General features: G+C 44.8%; 1 protein-coding gene across 1 annotated transcript in view; it reads left to right on the top strand.

Moving 5' to 3' along the window:
- The window catches only part of LOC144688344 (semaphorin-4F-like), a 186,636-nt gene extending 177,031 nt beyond the window's left edge, over positions 1-9,605 (top strand). Inside the window, exon 14 of the mRNA XM_078554783.1 lies at positions 6,074-9,605. Within this exon, the coding sequence (XP_078410909.1) occupies positions 6,074-6,693 (620 nt within the window). The 3' untranslated portion in view covers positions 6,694-9,605. The remainder of the gene's footprint in view (positions 1-6,073) is intronic.
- The last annotated feature ends 9,391 nt before the right edge of the window (positions 9,606-18,996 follow it).

The following is an 18,996-nucleotide window of genomic DNA, read 5'->3' as shown; positions in this document are numbered from 1 at the left end:
AGTAGGATTTGAGCCCAATGATGAAGGAGACATTACTGGGTCTGGTTCTGTGAAGGATCCAACTGATCAGCAGTGAAACGTTTAGGGAACAGCAATCATAATAGCATAAGCTTTAGGTTAGATATGGAAAAGGGCGAGAAAGAATTGGGGGAGAACCTGTTTCAGTGAGATGAGAACAGATCTGTCCCTAGTACATTGGAATTGAAGATTAGCAGGCAAAACTGGAATTGAAGATTAGCAGGCAAAACTGATTTGAAATAATGGGCAGCTTTTAAAGAGGAGATGGTTTGGTTGCAGTCAAGGTATATTCCCATGAGGGGGATATGTTGGACAATAAAGCCAGAGTTCCCTAGATGATGAAAGAGATAGAAAGATTAGGCAGAAAAATGTACTTATGAAATCTACCATCCTAACCTGGTCTGGCCTATGTGTGACTCCAGACCCACACAATGTGATTAATGCTTAACTGCGTCTGAAATGGTCCATGAGAGATGGTCAGCATATGCTGGCCTTGCCAGCGATACTCTCATCCCATGAAGGAATAAAAAAAACGGTGCACATGACAGATGTCAGTTTGATGATACAGGTGAGAACCTGGCTAAAGAAAGTTCAGAACAGAAGTGAAAAGGAAGCAAGAGAAGCAAGGAAAGAGTTTGAGAAGAGACTGGTAACTAACATAAAAGGAAATCTAAAACTCTTGTATGTAGGTAGGTAAATATCCCTGGTGCATGAGGAACTGTGGGCATCTCTCTCTATTTGAGAAAGACAATTGGTTACATAACTTGAGGGGCACCATTCCACATTAAGCATGGTGCAAGTGAGGAAGCAGCTCCCAAGTCTACCTCAGCTAGAACAGGAATTGAACCCATGCTGTTGGCATTATCCTGAACCACATGCTCACCATCTAGCCAACTGAGCTAACCAACTTTGATGGTAAACTAGGAAGTAATATAAAAACGGACAGTAAGAGCTTCTTTAAGCATATAAAAAGGAAGAGAGAGGCCAAAGTGAACATAGGCCCCTTCGAGAATGAGGCTGGGGAAATAATAATGGGAACCAGGAAAGGGCAGAGGAGTGGAATAAGTACTTTGCATCAGTCTCCACGGTAGAAGATACTGATAACATTCCAAAAATACTAAATAATCAAGGGGGAAAAGTGGGGGGGGTGGAGGAAATAAATACAATAACTATCACTAGAGAAAAAGTACTAGGGAAACTAACGGGACTAAAGGCTGATAACTCCCCTGGACCTAATGGGAAATTAAAGGAAGTAGCTACAGAAATGGTGGATGCACTGGTAGCAATCTTCCAAGAATCCTTAGATTCTGGAAAAGTCCCAGAGGATTGGAAAACTGCCAATGTAATGCCCTTATTCAAAAAGGGAGGGAGACATAAAACAGGTAACTATAGGGCAGTAAGCTTAACATCTGTCATTGGAGAAAATATTGGAATCTATTACAAAGCATGTAATAGCAGAGCATTTAGAAATACATAATCTAATCAAGCAGAGTCAGCATGGCTTCATGAAGGGGAAACCATGCCTGAATTATTTGGGGAGGTGACAAGAAGGATCGATAAAGGGGAACCAGTAGATGTAATATACTTGGATTTCCAAAAGGCGTTCAATAAGGTAGTGCACATAAGGCTACTTAATAGGGTAAGAGCCCATGGTGTTGAGGGTAGTATATTAGCATGGATAGAGGATTGGCTAACTAATAGAAGGCAGAGATAAGGGGGGCCTTTTCAGGATGGAAACCTGTAACTAGTGGAGTGCCACAGGGATCAGTGCTGGGGCCTCAATTATTTACAATATATATTAATGACTTGAATGAGGGAAGTGACCTATCACCAAGTTTGCGGATGACACAGAAATAGGTGGGAAGGCAAGTGGTGAGGATGGCCACCTGTCTACAGAGGGATATAGACAGGTTAAGTGAGCGGACATGAAGTTGCCAGATAAATATAATGTGGGAAAATGTGAAATTATGAACTTTGACAGGGAGCATAGAGGAGCTGAATATTATTTAAATTGAGAAAGACTGCAGAAAGCTGCAGCACAGAGGGATTTAGGAGTCCTCATGCATCAATCCCAAAAACCTAGCATACAAGTTCAGCAGGTAATAGGAAAGGCAAATGGAATGTTAGCCTTTATTTCGAAGGGAATGGGGAATGAAAATAGGGAAGCCTTGCTAAAACTATAACAGGCACTAGTTAGACCAGACCTAGAATACTGTGAACAGTTTTGGTCCCCTTATCCATGGAAAGGTATACTGGCATTGGAGGCAGTCCAGAGAAGTTTAACTAGGTTGGTTGATCTTGGGTATGGAAGGATTTTCTTATGAGGAGAAGTTGGGTAGGTTGAGCTCTTCTCTTTGGAGTTAAGAAGAATGAGAGGTGACCTTTTTGAAACATGAGATTCTTAGGGGTCTTGACAGGGTAGACACTGAGAGGTTGTTACCCCTTGTGGGAGAGCCTAGGACCAGAGGGCATAATCTCAGATTAAGGGGTCACCCATTTAAGACAGAAAGGAGGAGGAATTTCTTCTCTCAGAGGATAGCGAATCTGTGGAATTCTTTACCGCAGAGGGCTGGAGATGCTGGTTTATTAAGTATATTCAAGGCTGAGATAGACAGATTTTTAATCAGTAAGGGAATCAAGGGTAATGAAGAAAAGACAGGAAAGTGGAATTGAGGATTATCAGATCAGCCTTGACCTCATTAAATGGCGGCGCAGATTCAATGGGCCGAATGGCCTACTTCTGCTCCTACGTCCTATGGTCTTATGGTAAGAGTAGGGATGGGGCTAATTAGGGAGCAAAAGGGGGATCTATGCATGGAGGTAGAGTGCATGGCTGAGGTACAAAATGAGTCCTTTGCAACTGTCTTTATCAAGGAAGAAGATGCTGCTGAAATCATAGTGGAAGAGAATACTGAAAGGGCTAAAAGCCGGCAAAAATGAATTATTAGAAAGGCTGTCCATACTTAAAATTGAAAAGTCATCTGAACCGGATGGGATGCATCCGAGGAGGCTGAGGGAAGTAAGGGTGGAAATTGTGGATGTACTGGCCATAACCTTCCAATCCTCCTTAGTTATGGAGGTAGTGCCAGGAGAATTGCAAATGTTTACACTCTGGTTCAAAATAGGATGCATGGATAAACTGCAGGTCAGGCACTTTAACTTCATTGGTGGGAAAGCTTTTAGAAATTATAAATCAGAATCACACAGTGCAGAAGAGGCCCTTCGGCCCATCGAGTCTGCACCAACACGTGAGAAACACCTGACCTATCTACCTAATCCCATTTACCAGCACTTGGCCCATAGCCTTGAATACTATGATGTGCCAAGTGCTCATCCAGGTACTTTTTAAAGTATGTGAGGCGACCCGCCTCCACCACCCTCCCAGGCAGTGCATTCCAGACTGCCACCACCCTCAGGATAAAAATGTTTTTCCTCACATCCCCCCTAAACCTCCTGCTCCTCACCTTGAACTTATGTCCCCTCGTGACGGATCCTTCAACTAAGGGGAACAGCTGCTCCCTATCCACCCTGCCCATGCCCCTCAAAATCTTGTACACCTCGATCAGGTCGCCCCTCAGTCTTCTCTGCTCCAACGAAAACAACCCAAGTCTATCCAACCTCTCTTCATAACTTAAATGTTTCATCCCAGGCAACATCCTGGTGAATCTCCTCTGCATCCTCTCCAGTGCAATCACATCCTTCCTATAATGTGGTGACCAGAACTGCACACAGTACACCAGCTGTGGCCTCGCCAAGGTTCTATACAACTCCAACATGATCTCCCTACTTTTGTAATCTATGTCTCTGATAAAGGCAAGTGTCCCATATGCTTTTTTCACCACTCCACTACCATGCCCCTCTGCCTTCAGAGATCTATGGACACACATGCCAAGGTCCCTTTGTTCCTCAGAACTTCCTAGTGTCATGCCGATCATTGAATACTTCCTTGTCAAATTACTCCTTCCAAAGTATATCACCTCACACTTTTCAGGGTTAAATTCTATCTGCCACTTATCGTTACCATTTGACCATCCCGTCTATATCTTCCAGTAGCTAAAGACTCTCAACCTCACTGTTAACCACCCGGCCAATCTTTGTGTCATCCGCAAACTTACTAATCCTACCCCCTACATAGTCATCTATGTCGTTTATATAAATGACGAATAATAGGGGACCCAGCACAGATCTCTGTGGTACACCACTGGACACTGTCTTCCAGTCTCTAAAGCAGCCTTCTGTCTCCTACACCTAAGCCAATTTTGAATCCACCTTATCAAATTACCCTGTATCCCATATGCATTTGCCTTCTTTATAAGTCTCCCATGTGGGACCTTGTCAAAGGCTTTCCTGAAATCCATATAAACTATATCAACTGCACTAATCTCACCTACACACCTGGTCACCACCTCAAAAAATTCAATCAAATTTGTTCGGCATGACCTCCCTCTGACAAAGCCATGCTGACTATCCCTGATCAAACCTTGCCTCTCCAAGTGGAGATAGATTCTCTCCTTCAGAATTTTCTCCAATAGTTTCCCTACAACTGATGTGAGACTCACTGGCCTGTAGTTCCTTGGCTTATCTCTACAACCCTTCTTAAATAGTGGAACCACATTGGCTGTTCTCCAGTCCTCTGGCATCTCCTCTGTGGCCATAGAGGAGTTAAAAATTTGGGTGAGAGCCCCTGCGATCCCCTCCCTTGCCTCCCTCAGCAGTCTGGGACACAAATCATCTGGACCTGGAGATTTGTCCACTTTTAAGCCTGCCAACACCTCCAATACCTTGTCCCTCCCTATATCAATTTGCTCAAGAACTTTGCATTCTCTCTCCCCGAGTTCCATACCTTCATCCTCATCCTCTTAGGTGAAGACGAATGTGAAGTATTCGTTCAACACTCTACCGATGTCCTCTGGCTCCACCCATAGATCGCGCCCTTGGTCCTTAATGGGCCCTACTCTTTCTCTGGTTATCCTCTTCCCGTTGAGATACTTATAGAATATCTTGGGATTTTCCCTACTTTTAATCCAGGACAAAATTAATAGTAACTTGGACAAAGACTAATTTGCATCCCTCAGAGAAGGTGGAAAATTGTGTCCAATCCTGGGCTTTTGAGAGGGTGCAGAAAGATTGGCTAGTTTGGGGATAGGGAGTAAAGTTACGTGGATGGATTGGAGAACTGGAGTTGTTCTCCTTAGAGAGGAGATTTGATATAAGTTTTCGAAATCATGAGAGGTCTGGACAGAGTACATAAGGAGAAACTCTATCTATTGACAGAAGGGGCAAGAAGCAAAAGATATTGATTTAAGGTGATTAGCCAAAGAACCGTTGGCAGCCTGCGGAAAAAATGTTTATGCAGTGAGTATTTGATTGCACTGCCTGAGAGCTTGGTAGAGACAGATTCAATTGTGGCTTTCAAAAGAGAATTGAAAAAGCATCTGATGAGAATGGCTATTGGTGAATGGGTGAGGGCTTACTGAATTGCTCTTGTCGAGAGCCATCATGGAAACAATGGGCTGAATGACCTCTTTCCATGCTGTAGCCATTTTAAGATTCTATGATCTAAACACAAACCTGATCAGTGGATGTAAATAATGATTTCACGGTATTCTTCAAAAAAAAGAGGGATTTTCTCCCGGTACATAGCCATCCAAGGCAGAGAAGTTTGATTAATTGGTGTTCCTGCCTCTGGAATCAATAACTGCCCCTTCACCTCTGGCTGACTGACTGCACTATGTACTATTGACATGTTACATTGCTGTAACTTTCTCACTTAACGCTTTTAGTTCAGATGTTAAAACATTAAAGATCCTGCGGCACTATTGGAAGAAGAGCAGAAGATTTCGCCCTGGTGTCCTGACCAATATCCTCCCCGCAACCAGCAACACAGTTAGAGATTATCTGTTCATTATCTCAATGCTGTTCATGTGCATTTCCTTCATTACAACAATGCACATCATTGGCTGTAAATCACTTCGGAACTTTGCCCTTTTTAATCTCCACAGGTGAAATTTAAAGCCCAGTCCTGTCAATAAAGTTGTTTTATTTTGTTTTCCAGACTTGGTACTTACAGCAAAGGTGATACCAGCAGTGAATGGAATCACAGTTTTCCTTCAGTGTGAACCCAGTTCTGCCTGGTCAACCTGTCACTGGATAACACCTAATGGAAACTTGAGTAACAATGACAAAGCCCGAGGGATTGGTGTGATAGCTACACCGGGCAGCCTGGGTGATTATAAGTGCGTGTGCATTGAGGACAAAGTGCAGACTTTTAAAGCTTTCTACAGCCTGGAGTTTGGGTCTTCAACCAACTCCAGGAAGGAAACAAATTCTGTCAGTTATTTCCTGATGTTTTTCTTTCTGGTCCTTGGCCTTATTCTCGGTGCCGTCGCCTACAGGTTTGGTCACCAGTGGTACAGCAACAAAAAAGTGTCAAAGAACGGCTATAAGGGGAATTATACAGATGCAGCTGAGGGACCCACGGTTCCCGGTTTGGACTCCACTGGTGAAACCCAGCCCTTGACCATTTGCCAGAAGAGTGCATCAGGTTTAAATGGAACCAGTGAAAAAGAGGAGATTTATGAAAATACGGGGAAGGAAGTGAATGGAGTGAACACGGTCCCTTCGAGAAACCACACTATTTCTATCATATCGTGCCAGGACGAAACCTCGATTTAATCACTGGCCTACAGGTGGACTGACATCCCTTAAAGAATATGACCCAAGAGAGCAGTCAAGCACCTGCTTTACAAAAAAAATACTGTATTTTTTATGGTTACGTGTGTGGTGTTGCTTTTAATTCTGTTCACATGTATTTCTTTTAAGTAAGAAAGTATAGTTTGGGGATCCATCTGCGGCCCTTACTCAGCATCACTAGTTATCATGTCAGCTTCATGCATGCCTGGCAAAGAGTCCACAACTTGGGGGCGGAGGAGGAGCCGATATCATTTTGTTTGCAGCTGCACGATTTGAAAATGTGTGAGGGCATTCTGCGACCTTTTAACCCTCTGAGGACTACCCAAGTTGCCAGCTTTAGTTTATGCCAAAAAGCTTAAGGAATTGGCATTGTTTGATCCTGTGAATAAATGTATATATTGTTTTCTAAAGAGTGCGCCCATTGTAAAAGATGGAAGCTAATTGAATGCTCAGGCCTATAGGTTTTGGGATGGAACCCTGTTCCATAGCGTGGTTATTGACCTCAGTCCAGGGTGTCACCGAGGATCCCAAGGAGAGTAAATATCAGCTCGGGATTCCTGCTCCTTTCAGTGATCATTGCTACAGAGGACACTTGTAGACGTGGCAATAGGTCAAGACGAGCTTTGAATGCCCTGCTAGCGCTCAGTTAATTCTCAGATCTATGGAAAAAGATTGGGACAGTGAGATTAATTATATAACTCTTTTAAAGAACCAGCATAAGCATGATAGGTTGATAGGCCTCTCCCTGCGATGTGTCATTCTATGATTCCATTTAGGTTTATACATGAAACAGTGACCACTAGCCCAAGGTATTGTTGCAGAACCCTGCACTCAAGGATTTGCACCGCAAAAAGTAACCAGCATCTTCCAGATAGGAGAATTAGTAGAAGTGAAAGACGAAAATGACCACTAGTACTCAACATGTTAAGATCACTGATCTCGTTGGATTGCAGAGGACTTATTACGGGTTAAAATATACATAGTTTTGGCTGTTGAGATGCATGTTTACTGCCAGGATCTCTCGATCGGAAGTGAACTTGTCTCATGGAGTAGGGATGCTGCTGTGTATAGCGCACCATCCCCAGCTAGCACCTCTGCTGTGTGACCACTGGGAAAGAGGAAGAATGGCAGTCAGAGACAAGTAACACTGAGCATCTGCACTCCTTTCATTTCCTGTGGAATCCAGGGATTCAAACTGAGTACAATCACCAATGTCCTCACTCTCCCTCCCAGACTGTTCCAGTGTTGTTGCTGTTATAGTTGGAAGGTCCTTGTGGACTAATTAATCGATTACTGTAAATGTTAGTCATAGTGCCGATTTTTGATATTTAGTGATTATTGTGTTATTGCTGTACTCAATTTTAATTATCACTCTTGTTTCTTACACATCCACTTTGGATGACTGGTGACATTCCAGTACATTTTAGATGTGAAAACTGGGGGGGTGAAATGTGGGTCAATGCGCTGCATGTCTCAATTTTGTCTATTGCCACAGGTTTAACCTGGGATAGCTGTAACTTCAAGGGGACATCACTGCTATCTCTAAGCTTACTTAGTATGTAGGCTGTGTTTGGGATGGGAGGACTCGCACTTTAAGCCAGTAAATGCCCTTTATATGCGATGTTCTTAATTCATTGCTCACATTGCTCCTACCAGTGATTGACCTGTAACCACCAGTACTTGGGGTTATTTTAACTTTGGATTACAGTCTACAACACACAATATTGAAGTGGCTTTTCATTATACATCCTAACTAATATTCCCTCCCATTGATTTTCATTGACAGGCAGCATGTATACTGCCTGACTAAGCCCCTTGTTGCCTGTTCTATGTTGCATGCCAAAGTTAAAATTAGTCCTTTGTCTTTTACGGTTCAAAACACTCATTCTAAATGAAACCACTTGGAAGGACAGAGTGTAAAGCTTTACTGCTGGGTGTTCTTTTCACAGCTGAAGTGGGCCTGATATGAAAACTGCACGGCTTCACAAACACCCTGGTATGTGTGGGCTGGTATAAAACGGCTGCAGTGTAGCAATACTAGGTTTTTTAAATGCAGCCCTGGTGACAATATTGATGCCCGTCCCTCATCGCTACCAGTATTCTGTAAACAGGCTGAGCCTTTCCAGTATTGTTCTTTGTGAATTTTGACTTTTCATTCTATTTGATGTGGATTGAAGGATGATTAAATTTGAAGAGGAGGGTGGGGGGAGGGATGGTGAGTGTTTCTTGATGGCTGAGAGGGTAGATGCACCTCCTGGTTGGATCTGAGGCACAAGGAGGAGGAGGGCACCAGGTTATGTATGTGTCAAACAGATGTCAACTGAGATAGCAGTATGGCCCATGGGAGAAATAGGTTCTGGATTTCAGGTGTGTGGGTATGTATGTGGGATCAAGACAGTATCACTCATGCACAGTGATGCATTCCATGGATAAAGAGCCTACCAACACTTGCTGTACAATCTCTGGAGTGATGATTTGGCACGTGAAAAAGTATTGGAGGTCTGCCATTTGGAACTGCAGTTCACAAAAGGCTGGTGCTTTCAGGAGAGGAGAGGAGAAATCTGGGGTTGTGGGGATTAATGCTTGAATGGTTCCTAAATCCTAAGGTTATTAACTGCCTTTTTATATGTAACAATTTCTATTTGTTACACTTTGGTTAGGCATTTGTTTTAGATAATTGTCTACCTGACTCATTAATGCGTGCTGCACAGCACCAAAATGTGACAGTGCAGTTTTCAGTTTAGTGCAGTGATGGAGCAGCTGCAGTAGCAGAATGATCAGGTTAGCAGAAGGTAAAGTTTTATAACTAGCTTAATGGAGGAATTCTCAGCCTTCATTGTTACAAAAATGTTTTTTTTTAAATAAAGTACTATTTTGTGGTATTTTTAAAAATACGTTTGGATGCCATAGCCTCTTTAATGGTGTGAGGTGTTTTGCTAACCCACCTGTGCCCGTTTATACATCATATACTTATTTTGTTTTTAAACCTTGCTTGGAGTTTTATTGTCACATGCAGGCTAGAAGAATAACAGGGCTGCATTTTACCAGCCCTCTGGGGACAGACTGGAAGACTGGCAAAATGGTGCAGAAAGGCAGGGGATGATTACTCGTCATCTTTTTGCTGCATGCCTTTTTTGCCAGAGGCAGGAAAAATGGCAGCCCATCCAGAAGACTCAAGGTAAACTTTCACAGCCTTCCAGCAGGTTCTGTGGCAGGAGAACCTTTGAGAAGCCCTCAGCACCAATGACTGCTTCTCTCCCCTACCCTTTGAGGCAACATAGGAGTAGGCCATTCAGCCCAGCTTGATAGATCCTAAGTTTTATTTTTTGTTTAGAAACGTGGAGGGTGGCTACTGAACAGAGTCACAGGGGTCAGCTGATGAACTTTTAACAAAAGAATAAAACATTTATTAAACAAGAAAATATGAATTATATTACAATACTCCTTCACCCACAACTATAGCTTTACAAATATATACAGATTCTTAAGGATAACACAAGTTACAAAAGCTATCCTAAACTCTAATACTCACAGTAAGTACACAGTCCATGTAAACCAATAAGCCGACCTATGGTCAGACACACTACACTCTGAAACTAAGTGGTAGATGCCACCCCAAACAGATGCTTTAACTTAAAGCTATAGCTTATTCCTAACACCCACAAATATAAATTACTTAAAACCATCTCTCATCAGCTCCCACCAGACACTTGCCAACCAGTCTCACTGAACTCTGTCTATCACAGGAGAGTTTCCAATGTACACTCTCGAAGAACTCGCTTTCGAATTTTCTCCCAAATGACGCTTTCCCTTGGATGCCTTCCACAAGAGTCCACCTCGAGGGTTTCGATCTATCCTTCTGATATTCCTTTCCCCTGGATCGCCATGTGCATTCAAGCTTCAGCTTCCGTGCACTCTCAGATACTCTGCCATGCCAACAGAACACCGCTGCTTCACATGCCCATAGTAAGGAGTCATTAACTTTTGGCTGTCTCCTCGGATCTTCTGGCTTCTTGCAAGCCCACTTTGCCTTGGTTCTGGAAAGGTTCCATCAGATTGAAAAGTAGCAAATATAACCCCTCTATTCAAGAAGGGAGGGAGGCAGAAAACAGGAGTTTTCTCCACCCCACCCTTCTTAAATAGCGGGGTGACATTTGCTACCTTTCAGTCTGCAGGAACTGTTCCGGAATCTATAGAATTTTGGAAGATGACCAGCAATGCATACAATCAACAGCTACCTCTTTCAATACTCTGGGATGTAGAATATCAGGTCCCGGGGAATTATCAACCTTCAGTCCCATTAATTTCTCCAATACAACCTTCTTACTAATACAAATTTCCTTCAATTCCTCATTCTTCCTAGTTCCTTGGATCTCTAATTCTGGGAGATTTCTTGTATCTTCCCCAGTGAAGACAGGCACAAAGTAATCTTTTAGCTTCTCTGCCATTTCTCTATTCCTCATTATAAATTCTTCTGACTCTGCCTGTAATGGACCCACATTTGTCTCAGTTCAATGTTTCCATTTTACATATCTATAGAAGCTTTCACAGTCTGTTTTTTATGTTTTTTGCTAGTTTCCATTCATATTCTATTCTCCCTTTATCTGTTTTTTTTGGTCCTCTGCTGTAATCTAAAATTTTCCCAATCCTCAGGTTTACTACTATTTCTGACAACTTTATAGGTCTTTTCTTTTAACCTAATACAATCATTAACTTCCTTTGTTAGCCATGGTTGACTGACTTTTCTTTTTGGGTTTTTATGCATTGAAGGAATGTATAATTGCTGTAAACTATGTAATAATTCTTTAAAGATTATCTATTCATACCTTTTAATGTATTTTCCTAATCCGCCTCAGCTAATTTGCCCTCATACCTTCATAATTTCCTGAGTTCAAACTTAACGCCCTGGCTTCAGATTGAACTATCTCACTTTCAAACATAATGTAAAATTTTATCACATTAGGGTCACTCATCCCCAAAGGTTCTTTTACAACAAGAATTAACCCTTTCTTGTTGCACAATACTAGATTTAAAATAGCCTGTTCTCTAGTCGGTTCCTCAACATACTGGGTGGAATCATCCCAGAATTGCACTAAGTGCAGTGGTGGGCATGTAAAGCAACCTTTTACAAGTCGGCTGCGATGGTGGGTTTTCGCACTGTACTCACCTCATTATTTATGCAGGCACAGGAAACACACCGTTTCACTGGCATGCTTCCTCCAATTCACCTGCCACGCTGTCACCTCGCCACTTCTTCACACTGGGTGCCATATTTGAACTGCAGGCGTGTGCACAGCTCTCAATGCTTGCAATCCAGGACTGCTGCACAGAAGACATGGCCCCAAAAGGCAAGAAAATGCAGCGCTCAGTTTTTCTGACGCACCCCTGGAACGCCTTTTGGACACTGTGGAGGACCACCTCGATACCTTCTACCCCCGCTGTGGCTGCAGGAGGCCCATCAGTGTCACCACTCCAGCTTGGTAGGCGATGGCAGTGGGTGGTCAGTGTCAATGCTGCACAGAAGAGGTCCGCCATCCAGTGCAGAAAGAGGCTGAATGATTTCATCCATGCTGCCAAGGTAAGGCAACCATCTTATCACTCTAAACTCACACACTCACAAGTCCAACACACATTCACTGGCATTTCACTCACTGCCAGCTCAAGGGACATCACCACTCTCACATCTCCATTTGGCCTCATCTCCTCTGGACACTGCCTCCTCAGCCCTCACCATCTTGAGTCCACTTGCACAGGTCAACATGTGTCCCCACAAACACCCTGGGATACCCCATTCCCTAGTACTGCCCTAGCCCTGCAGCGACTTCCCTTGCCTGAGGCCACTTCTCCACCTTCCCCAAGCAAGCCCTAGCCCTGCTGCTGTTGAAAAGCCATCCCTGCCTTACAGCTGGTCTGGTAAGTAGAGACCTGCCTGTGAGCCCCCTAAAAGTGATATGGAGCTGCCTACAAAGCCTGGCGCTGATGACCGTGAGTGGTGCCTGAAGCAAGATAGGCAAACAAACCTCAAAGTCCCGAGTGAAGTGCAGCTCGCCAGGTGCATGTCGCTTATGTTCAGTTCAGGCCTGGATGATCTCGTGTGCGGGGTTGATTCCAGCGGGTAGGCAAAATGATGAGATGCAAATGCATTGAAATTAGGTTCCCGATGTTGGATGTCGGGAAGGGCGGCCTGCCATTGATGGACAGGTTCGGCGGAGCGGGCAATCGCAAATTGGTTTCACGACGGCGTAAGACTGATTTTTGGCCTTCTCGCCATATTGTCTGCTCACTCCCGCCATGACACCCGACATCAATGGGGGCGGAAAATTCTGGCCACTACTCTAAAAAACCATCCCTGACACACTCCAGAAACTCATCCTCCACAGCATTAGTGCTCATTAGATTTACCTAGTCTATATGCAGATTGAAGTCACCCATGATTACTGTATTACCCATGCTACAGCTTCTCTAATCTCCTGATTAATAGCATGCCCCACACTACCACTACTGTTTGGTGACCTATAAACAACTCCTACCAATGATTGCTGTCCTTTGCTGTTTCTTAACTCCACCCAAACAGATTCCATATTTTGTTCTTCCAATCTGAGATTCTCCCTTACTAATGCATTCATCCAATCCCTTATCAGCGAAACACCACCCTCCTTTCCCTTTTTGTCTGTCCTTCCGAAGTGTTGAATATCCTTGAATATTCAGTTCCCAGTCTTGGTCACCCTGTAGCCATGTTTCCGTAATGGCAATTAGATCAAAACCATTTACCTCTATTTGTGCCATTAATTCATTTACCTTGTTGCGAATGCTGTGTGCATTCAGGTAGAGTGCCCTTAACTTTGTCCTTTTAACATTATTCCGCATTCTAAGCCTAATTGATGCTCACCTTGGTTTCGCCTGCCTTCTAATTTAACTTGCTACTTTTTCTACTTCCTGTTACCAGCTTTACTTCCTTCCAATTTGAGCTACCCTTCAGGTTCCCCTCCCCTTGACAAGCTGGTTTAAACCCTCCCGACAGCACCAGCAAATCTCCCTGTGAGGAAGTTAGTCCTGGTCTTGTTAAAGCGTAACCTTGTACAGGTCCCACCTGCCCAATAACCGGTCCCAATGCCTCAGAAATCTGATGCCACTTGCCTTCAATGACCCCAACTACCCCTGCCCCCACCCTTTTTGCCAGGGCTTGCCTGACTGGCCTTGGCGGCATCAGATCCCACTTAGCTGACTGAGGGAGCAAGGTCAGGATCAGTGGCTGCTGCTGGGGCTGCTGAGCTGCTGGCTCTCTGATTGGGTCAGCTGGTCTTGGGATGGACTATTGTCCTCAACAGGATGGCAGTCACCAAAATACAGCCAGGGGTCCCACTGCCTGTTGCACCCACCCCTTTGGACATGGCAGCCAGACCCCTGCCAACTACATAAAATCCAGTCCATGAGGCCATTCAGCCTATCGAGCCTGTGCCAGCTCTGCAGTAACAATTTAGCTGGTCCCACTCCCCTGACCTATCCCTGTTGCCCTGCGAATTATTTTCCTTTCAGGTGCTTATCCAATTCACTTTTGAAAGCCACAGTTGAATCTGCCTCTGCCACCTTTTCAGGCAGGGCATTCTAGATCCTAACCACTTGTTGCACAGAAACCAACAAAAGGGAAAAACCTACTTGATCCTGTCCTCACCAATCTACCTGTCGACCTGCATCTGTCCATGACAGTATTGGTAGGAGCAACAACCCCACTGTCCACTGACCCGCCTTCACCATTGAGGATATCCTCTATCTTGTGTGGCACTACTACCGTGCAAAATGGGATAGATTTCGGACAGATCTAGTAACTCAACTGGGCACCCATGGGGCACTGTGGGGCATCAGTAGCAGCAGAATTGTATTCAACCGCAATCTGTAACCTCATGGCCCGGCATATCCTACACTGTCCCTAACAGCACTGTCACAAAGGGCAGTCGCTCACACCTCACCTCTTGAGTATAGCTCTTCTACCAAGGCCAAAATGAAGTCAGGAGCTGATTGGCCCTGGCAGAGCACAAACTGAGGGTCAGTGAACAGGTTATTGCTGTGTAAGTGCTGCTTTTAAAACTGTCGATGACACCTTCCATCACTTTACTAATGATTTGAGAGTAAACTGATGAGGCAGTAATTGGCTGGGCTGCATTTGTTCTGCTTTTTGTGGACAGAACATACCTGGGCAATTTTCCACATTGGCGGGTAGATGACTGTGTTGTAGCTGTACCGGAACGACTCGGCTAAAGCACTAGTTTTGGAGTACTGTCAGAATAGTAGCCTTTGCAGTATCCAGTGCCTTCAGCTATTTCTTGATATCAGGTGGAGTTAATTGAATTGGCTGAAGACTGGCATCTGTGATGCTGGGGACCTCAGGAGGAGGCCGAGATGGTTCATCCACTCAAGCACTTCAGCCAGAAGATGGTTGCAAATGCTTCAGCCTTGTCTTTTACACTGATGTGCTGAGTTCCCGCATCATTGAGAATGGGGTAACTGTGGAGCCTTCTCCAGTTAGTTGTTTACCACTATTCATGATTGGACTATGTTGTTGTGGGATTGCTTACCTCTGCTTCTGTTGTTTGGCATGCAAGTGATCATGTTGTAGCTTTGCCAGATTAACACTTCATTTTTAAGCATGCCTGGTGCTGCTCTTGGCATGCCCTCCTGCACTCTTCGTGGTTGATCCTTGGCTTAATGGTAATTTTTTTCATTTTTCTAATTTGTTCCCGGGCTGTGTGTTGCTGGTTAGGCCAGTATTTATTGCCCAACCCTAATCGCCATTGAGAAGGTGATGGTGAGCTACCTTCTTAAGCCACTGCAGTCCATGTGGTGTAGGTACACCCACAATGCTGTTAGGAAGGGAGTTCCAGCATTTTGACCCAGTGACAGTGAAGGAACGGCGATATATTTCCAAGTCAGGATGGTGAGTTGTTTGGAGGGGAACTTTCAGATGGTGGTGTTCCCATGTGTCTGCTGCCCTTGTCCTTCTACATGGTAGCGGTCATGGGTTTGGAAGGTGCTGTCTAAGAGTGCTTGATGAGCTCCTGCTGTGCATCGTGTAGATGGTGCACACTGCTTCCGCTGTGCGTTGGTGGTGGAGGGAGTGAATATTTGTGGATGGGGTGCCAATCAAGTGGGCTGCTTGGTCCTGGATGGTGTTGAGCTTCTTGAATGTTGTAGGAGCTGCACTCATTCAGGCAAGTGGAGAGTATTCCATCTTACTCCTGGCTTGTGCCTTGTAGATGGTGGACAGGCTTTGGGGAGTCAGGAGGTGAGTTACTTGCCACAGCTTCTGACCTGCGCGTGTAGCCATAGTTATTTATATGGCTAGTCCAGTTCTGTTTCTGCTCAATGGTAACCCCCAGGATGTTGATAGTGGGGGCTTCAGCAATGGTAATGGCATTGAATGTCAAAGGGGCAATGGCTAGATTCTCTCTTGTTGAAGATGTTTGTTGCCTGGCACTTGTGTGGCACTAATGTTACTTGTCACTTGTCAGCCCAAGCCTGAATATTGTCCAGGTCTTGCTGCAAATGGACATGGACTGCTACAAATGTTCTGAATGACTATTTGACCCTATCATAGGAATGCGCAAAGTTCAGAAGGATCCAACTGTAAAGGCACCACGGCTAAAGTACATATGGAAAATGCTCCAAAGAACCTTACACATTGCAACGGAGAGGGTCAACAATTACCATCATTACATTAGTGCAAAGCTGGGCCCTAGACTACTCCAAAGGAGGCAGCCTGACAGTGCCCTGACTGAGGCTGATAACACCTGGCTGTACTCATCCATATCTAACTCCCTTTGTGACTGTACTGTCAAGCCTTGGGGCAATGCCTGGAATGAGGGCAGCCCAAGGGCTTTACAGGACTCCCTAGCTTGGCGATGGAAGGTGATCAATGCAGGGTAATGTTCAATCATGTTACTGATCAATCTTTCCACAGACAAGAGGAATGCATAATGGATGGAGTAGACAACGCTGCCTTTTTCATAGCTCTCATGCAACTGAGGAGGGGAAGAATGGCCCATCACCATCAGGCAGGGCAAAGGGAAGAGCCTCGTGCTGAGGAACATGGGCCAGAGGGGACCCATCAAGTCCCAGAAGCTGAGGAGGAGATTAATTCCACGGAGGCATTTGGCATGGCCAAGGGTGTACTGAAGATGCTTCTCATACCTACAGATGAGCGAGAGACAGTGCCAAAGACACCTTCGCTTGTTAAGGCATGAGGTGGCTCTCATCTGCCACATTCTTCGGGATGAGCTGATACGACCAGGACTGAGAGGCCATCCATTGCCAGTGTCTGTAAAGGTGACCACTGCAGTCAACGTTTTTACAAGTGGCTTGTTCCAGGGCTCCACCAGGGATCTGTGCAGAATATCCCAATCCTCCATTCATTAATACACCCAAGAGGTCACCAACACCCTATTCAGTAAGGCACACAATTATGTCCAGTTCTCCCTTGGCGAAGCTACTGGCTACATGGCTCTCCATGCAGGCTCGACATTAACACCTTCTTTACTATCCTCAGCCTCTTAATGAAGGACATCAATCTCAGAATGAGTACTCACAATCTTGTGTGAACTCATCTTTGGAAGGCGAGGCAGTCTATAGATTGTGTAGCCATTCTGTAATAATGGGATAAGAACTCCACCAGAGCTCAGTCTGAAGGAAGTAGACATGGTGTAGACCTTTCAAGCATCGTGCCAACATTTGACTGCCTTTGGCAGCCTTCAAGAGGCAGGGGCAGCACTGCAAACCTCAGTGCACTCAAAGCAGTATGCCTGGAGTATTGCAAGGCACCTCGAGGAGGACAATCATCACTCATTGGTTCTCGCTTGACCATCTGAGGCCTGATCTGAATCTGGACCGCGGCACCTCTCCAAAGGCCATCCCTCATGCAAGAATAGTGTTCTGGCCTCATCCTCGTACTGAATCCCTAGCATGAGATCGTTCTTTAGGATGCAGTGATCTGTCACTCAGTCGTGGATGTGAGCCTGCGAGTCAGATTACCTTTGTGTGCACAGAGAGAGCTTCAGTAGCACCATCGTCTGATCATTGGCGAGCATTGATGACCCAGCCTTCGTTTGGAGCTTCCCAAGTTCGCGTCCAGCATTGCCTCCCCAGAAGGAAAAACAGTGAAAACTGGAAAATGAGAATACTGGTCCAAACTGGTCTTGTATCCTTTAAAATGGAACACCAGTAAAACTGGGAAATATAAGTACTGATCAGAACTCTTTCTTCCTTCTGGGTTGGTATCTGGGAGTGAGGTAGCCAAATCCACCTTGACACAGCATTTAAGCATTACTTAGTAACTTCATTGATAATAATGCACACAGATTAGATGTACTGGACCTTCTCTCTGATCCCATTTAAGGCCTCCACAATTTCATTCCAGCAGATTAAGATATACACAAGGAAGCCGAGGACACTGATGTCACTGTCACGATCAGATAACTATGTCAATTGCCCATCTGAGAGATAGCACAGGGATTCTGTCAAGCCACGCTAGCCAGACTTTCAGGTGCAAACCAGTGTCCTCAGATGTGATAGGCCAGCATCATGAGGCTAGATGCACACCTAAAGCATTGCATAGTCATGGCCATCTAGCAGACATTTTAGGAGTCACCAAGTGCTCGCTAGGTCCATAGCTCTGCATCACGCACGTGGAGAATGGAAACTACTATAGGGGTGATGTCTAGCCATAAATGCAGTCACAACGTCACGCTACAGGCCACCATAACAGCTAAGGTGCCCCATTATTACTTGAAATATAAACCATACCCAAGCCTGACAGATATTTCAAGGAAACCATCGAAAAATACATTGGTTTAGAATGACTCCAATGCAGGTCACCATTAAAACCTAAAACATCCACAAAGAACAGACTTCAATGTAGCAGCATCAGGAAAATTAAACTGCGAAATCTATACTCCTGAAGCCACATGATATGATCCTCTGATGCAAGTCTTGCATATAAATTGCACTGCAGCAACTCACCAAAGCTCCTGCGACAGCACCTTCCAAACCCACGACCACTACCATCTAGAAGGACAAGGGCAGCAGATAGATGGCAACACCACCACCTGGAAGTTCCCCTCCAAGTCACTCACCATCCTGACTTGGAAATATATCGCCGTTCCTTCACTGTCACTGGGTCAAAATCCTGGAACTCCCTTACAGCACTGTGGGTGTACCTACACCACGTGGACTGCAGCGGTTCAAGAAGGCAGCTTACTACCGCCTTCTCAAGGGCAACTAGGGATGAGCAATAAT

The sequence above is a fragment of the Cetorhinus maximus genome, chromosome 1, assembly GCF_964194155.1.
Source record: "Cetorhinus maximus chromosome 1, sCetMax3.hap1.1, whole genome shotgun sequence".
Classification (NCBI taxonomy): Eukaryota; Metazoa; Chordata; class Chondrichthyes; order Lamniformes; family Cetorhinidae; genus Cetorhinus; species Cetorhinus maximus.
The sequence above is the reverse complement of the archived record's forward strand: the minus strand, read 5'-3'. Positions and strand labels throughout refer to the sequence as shown.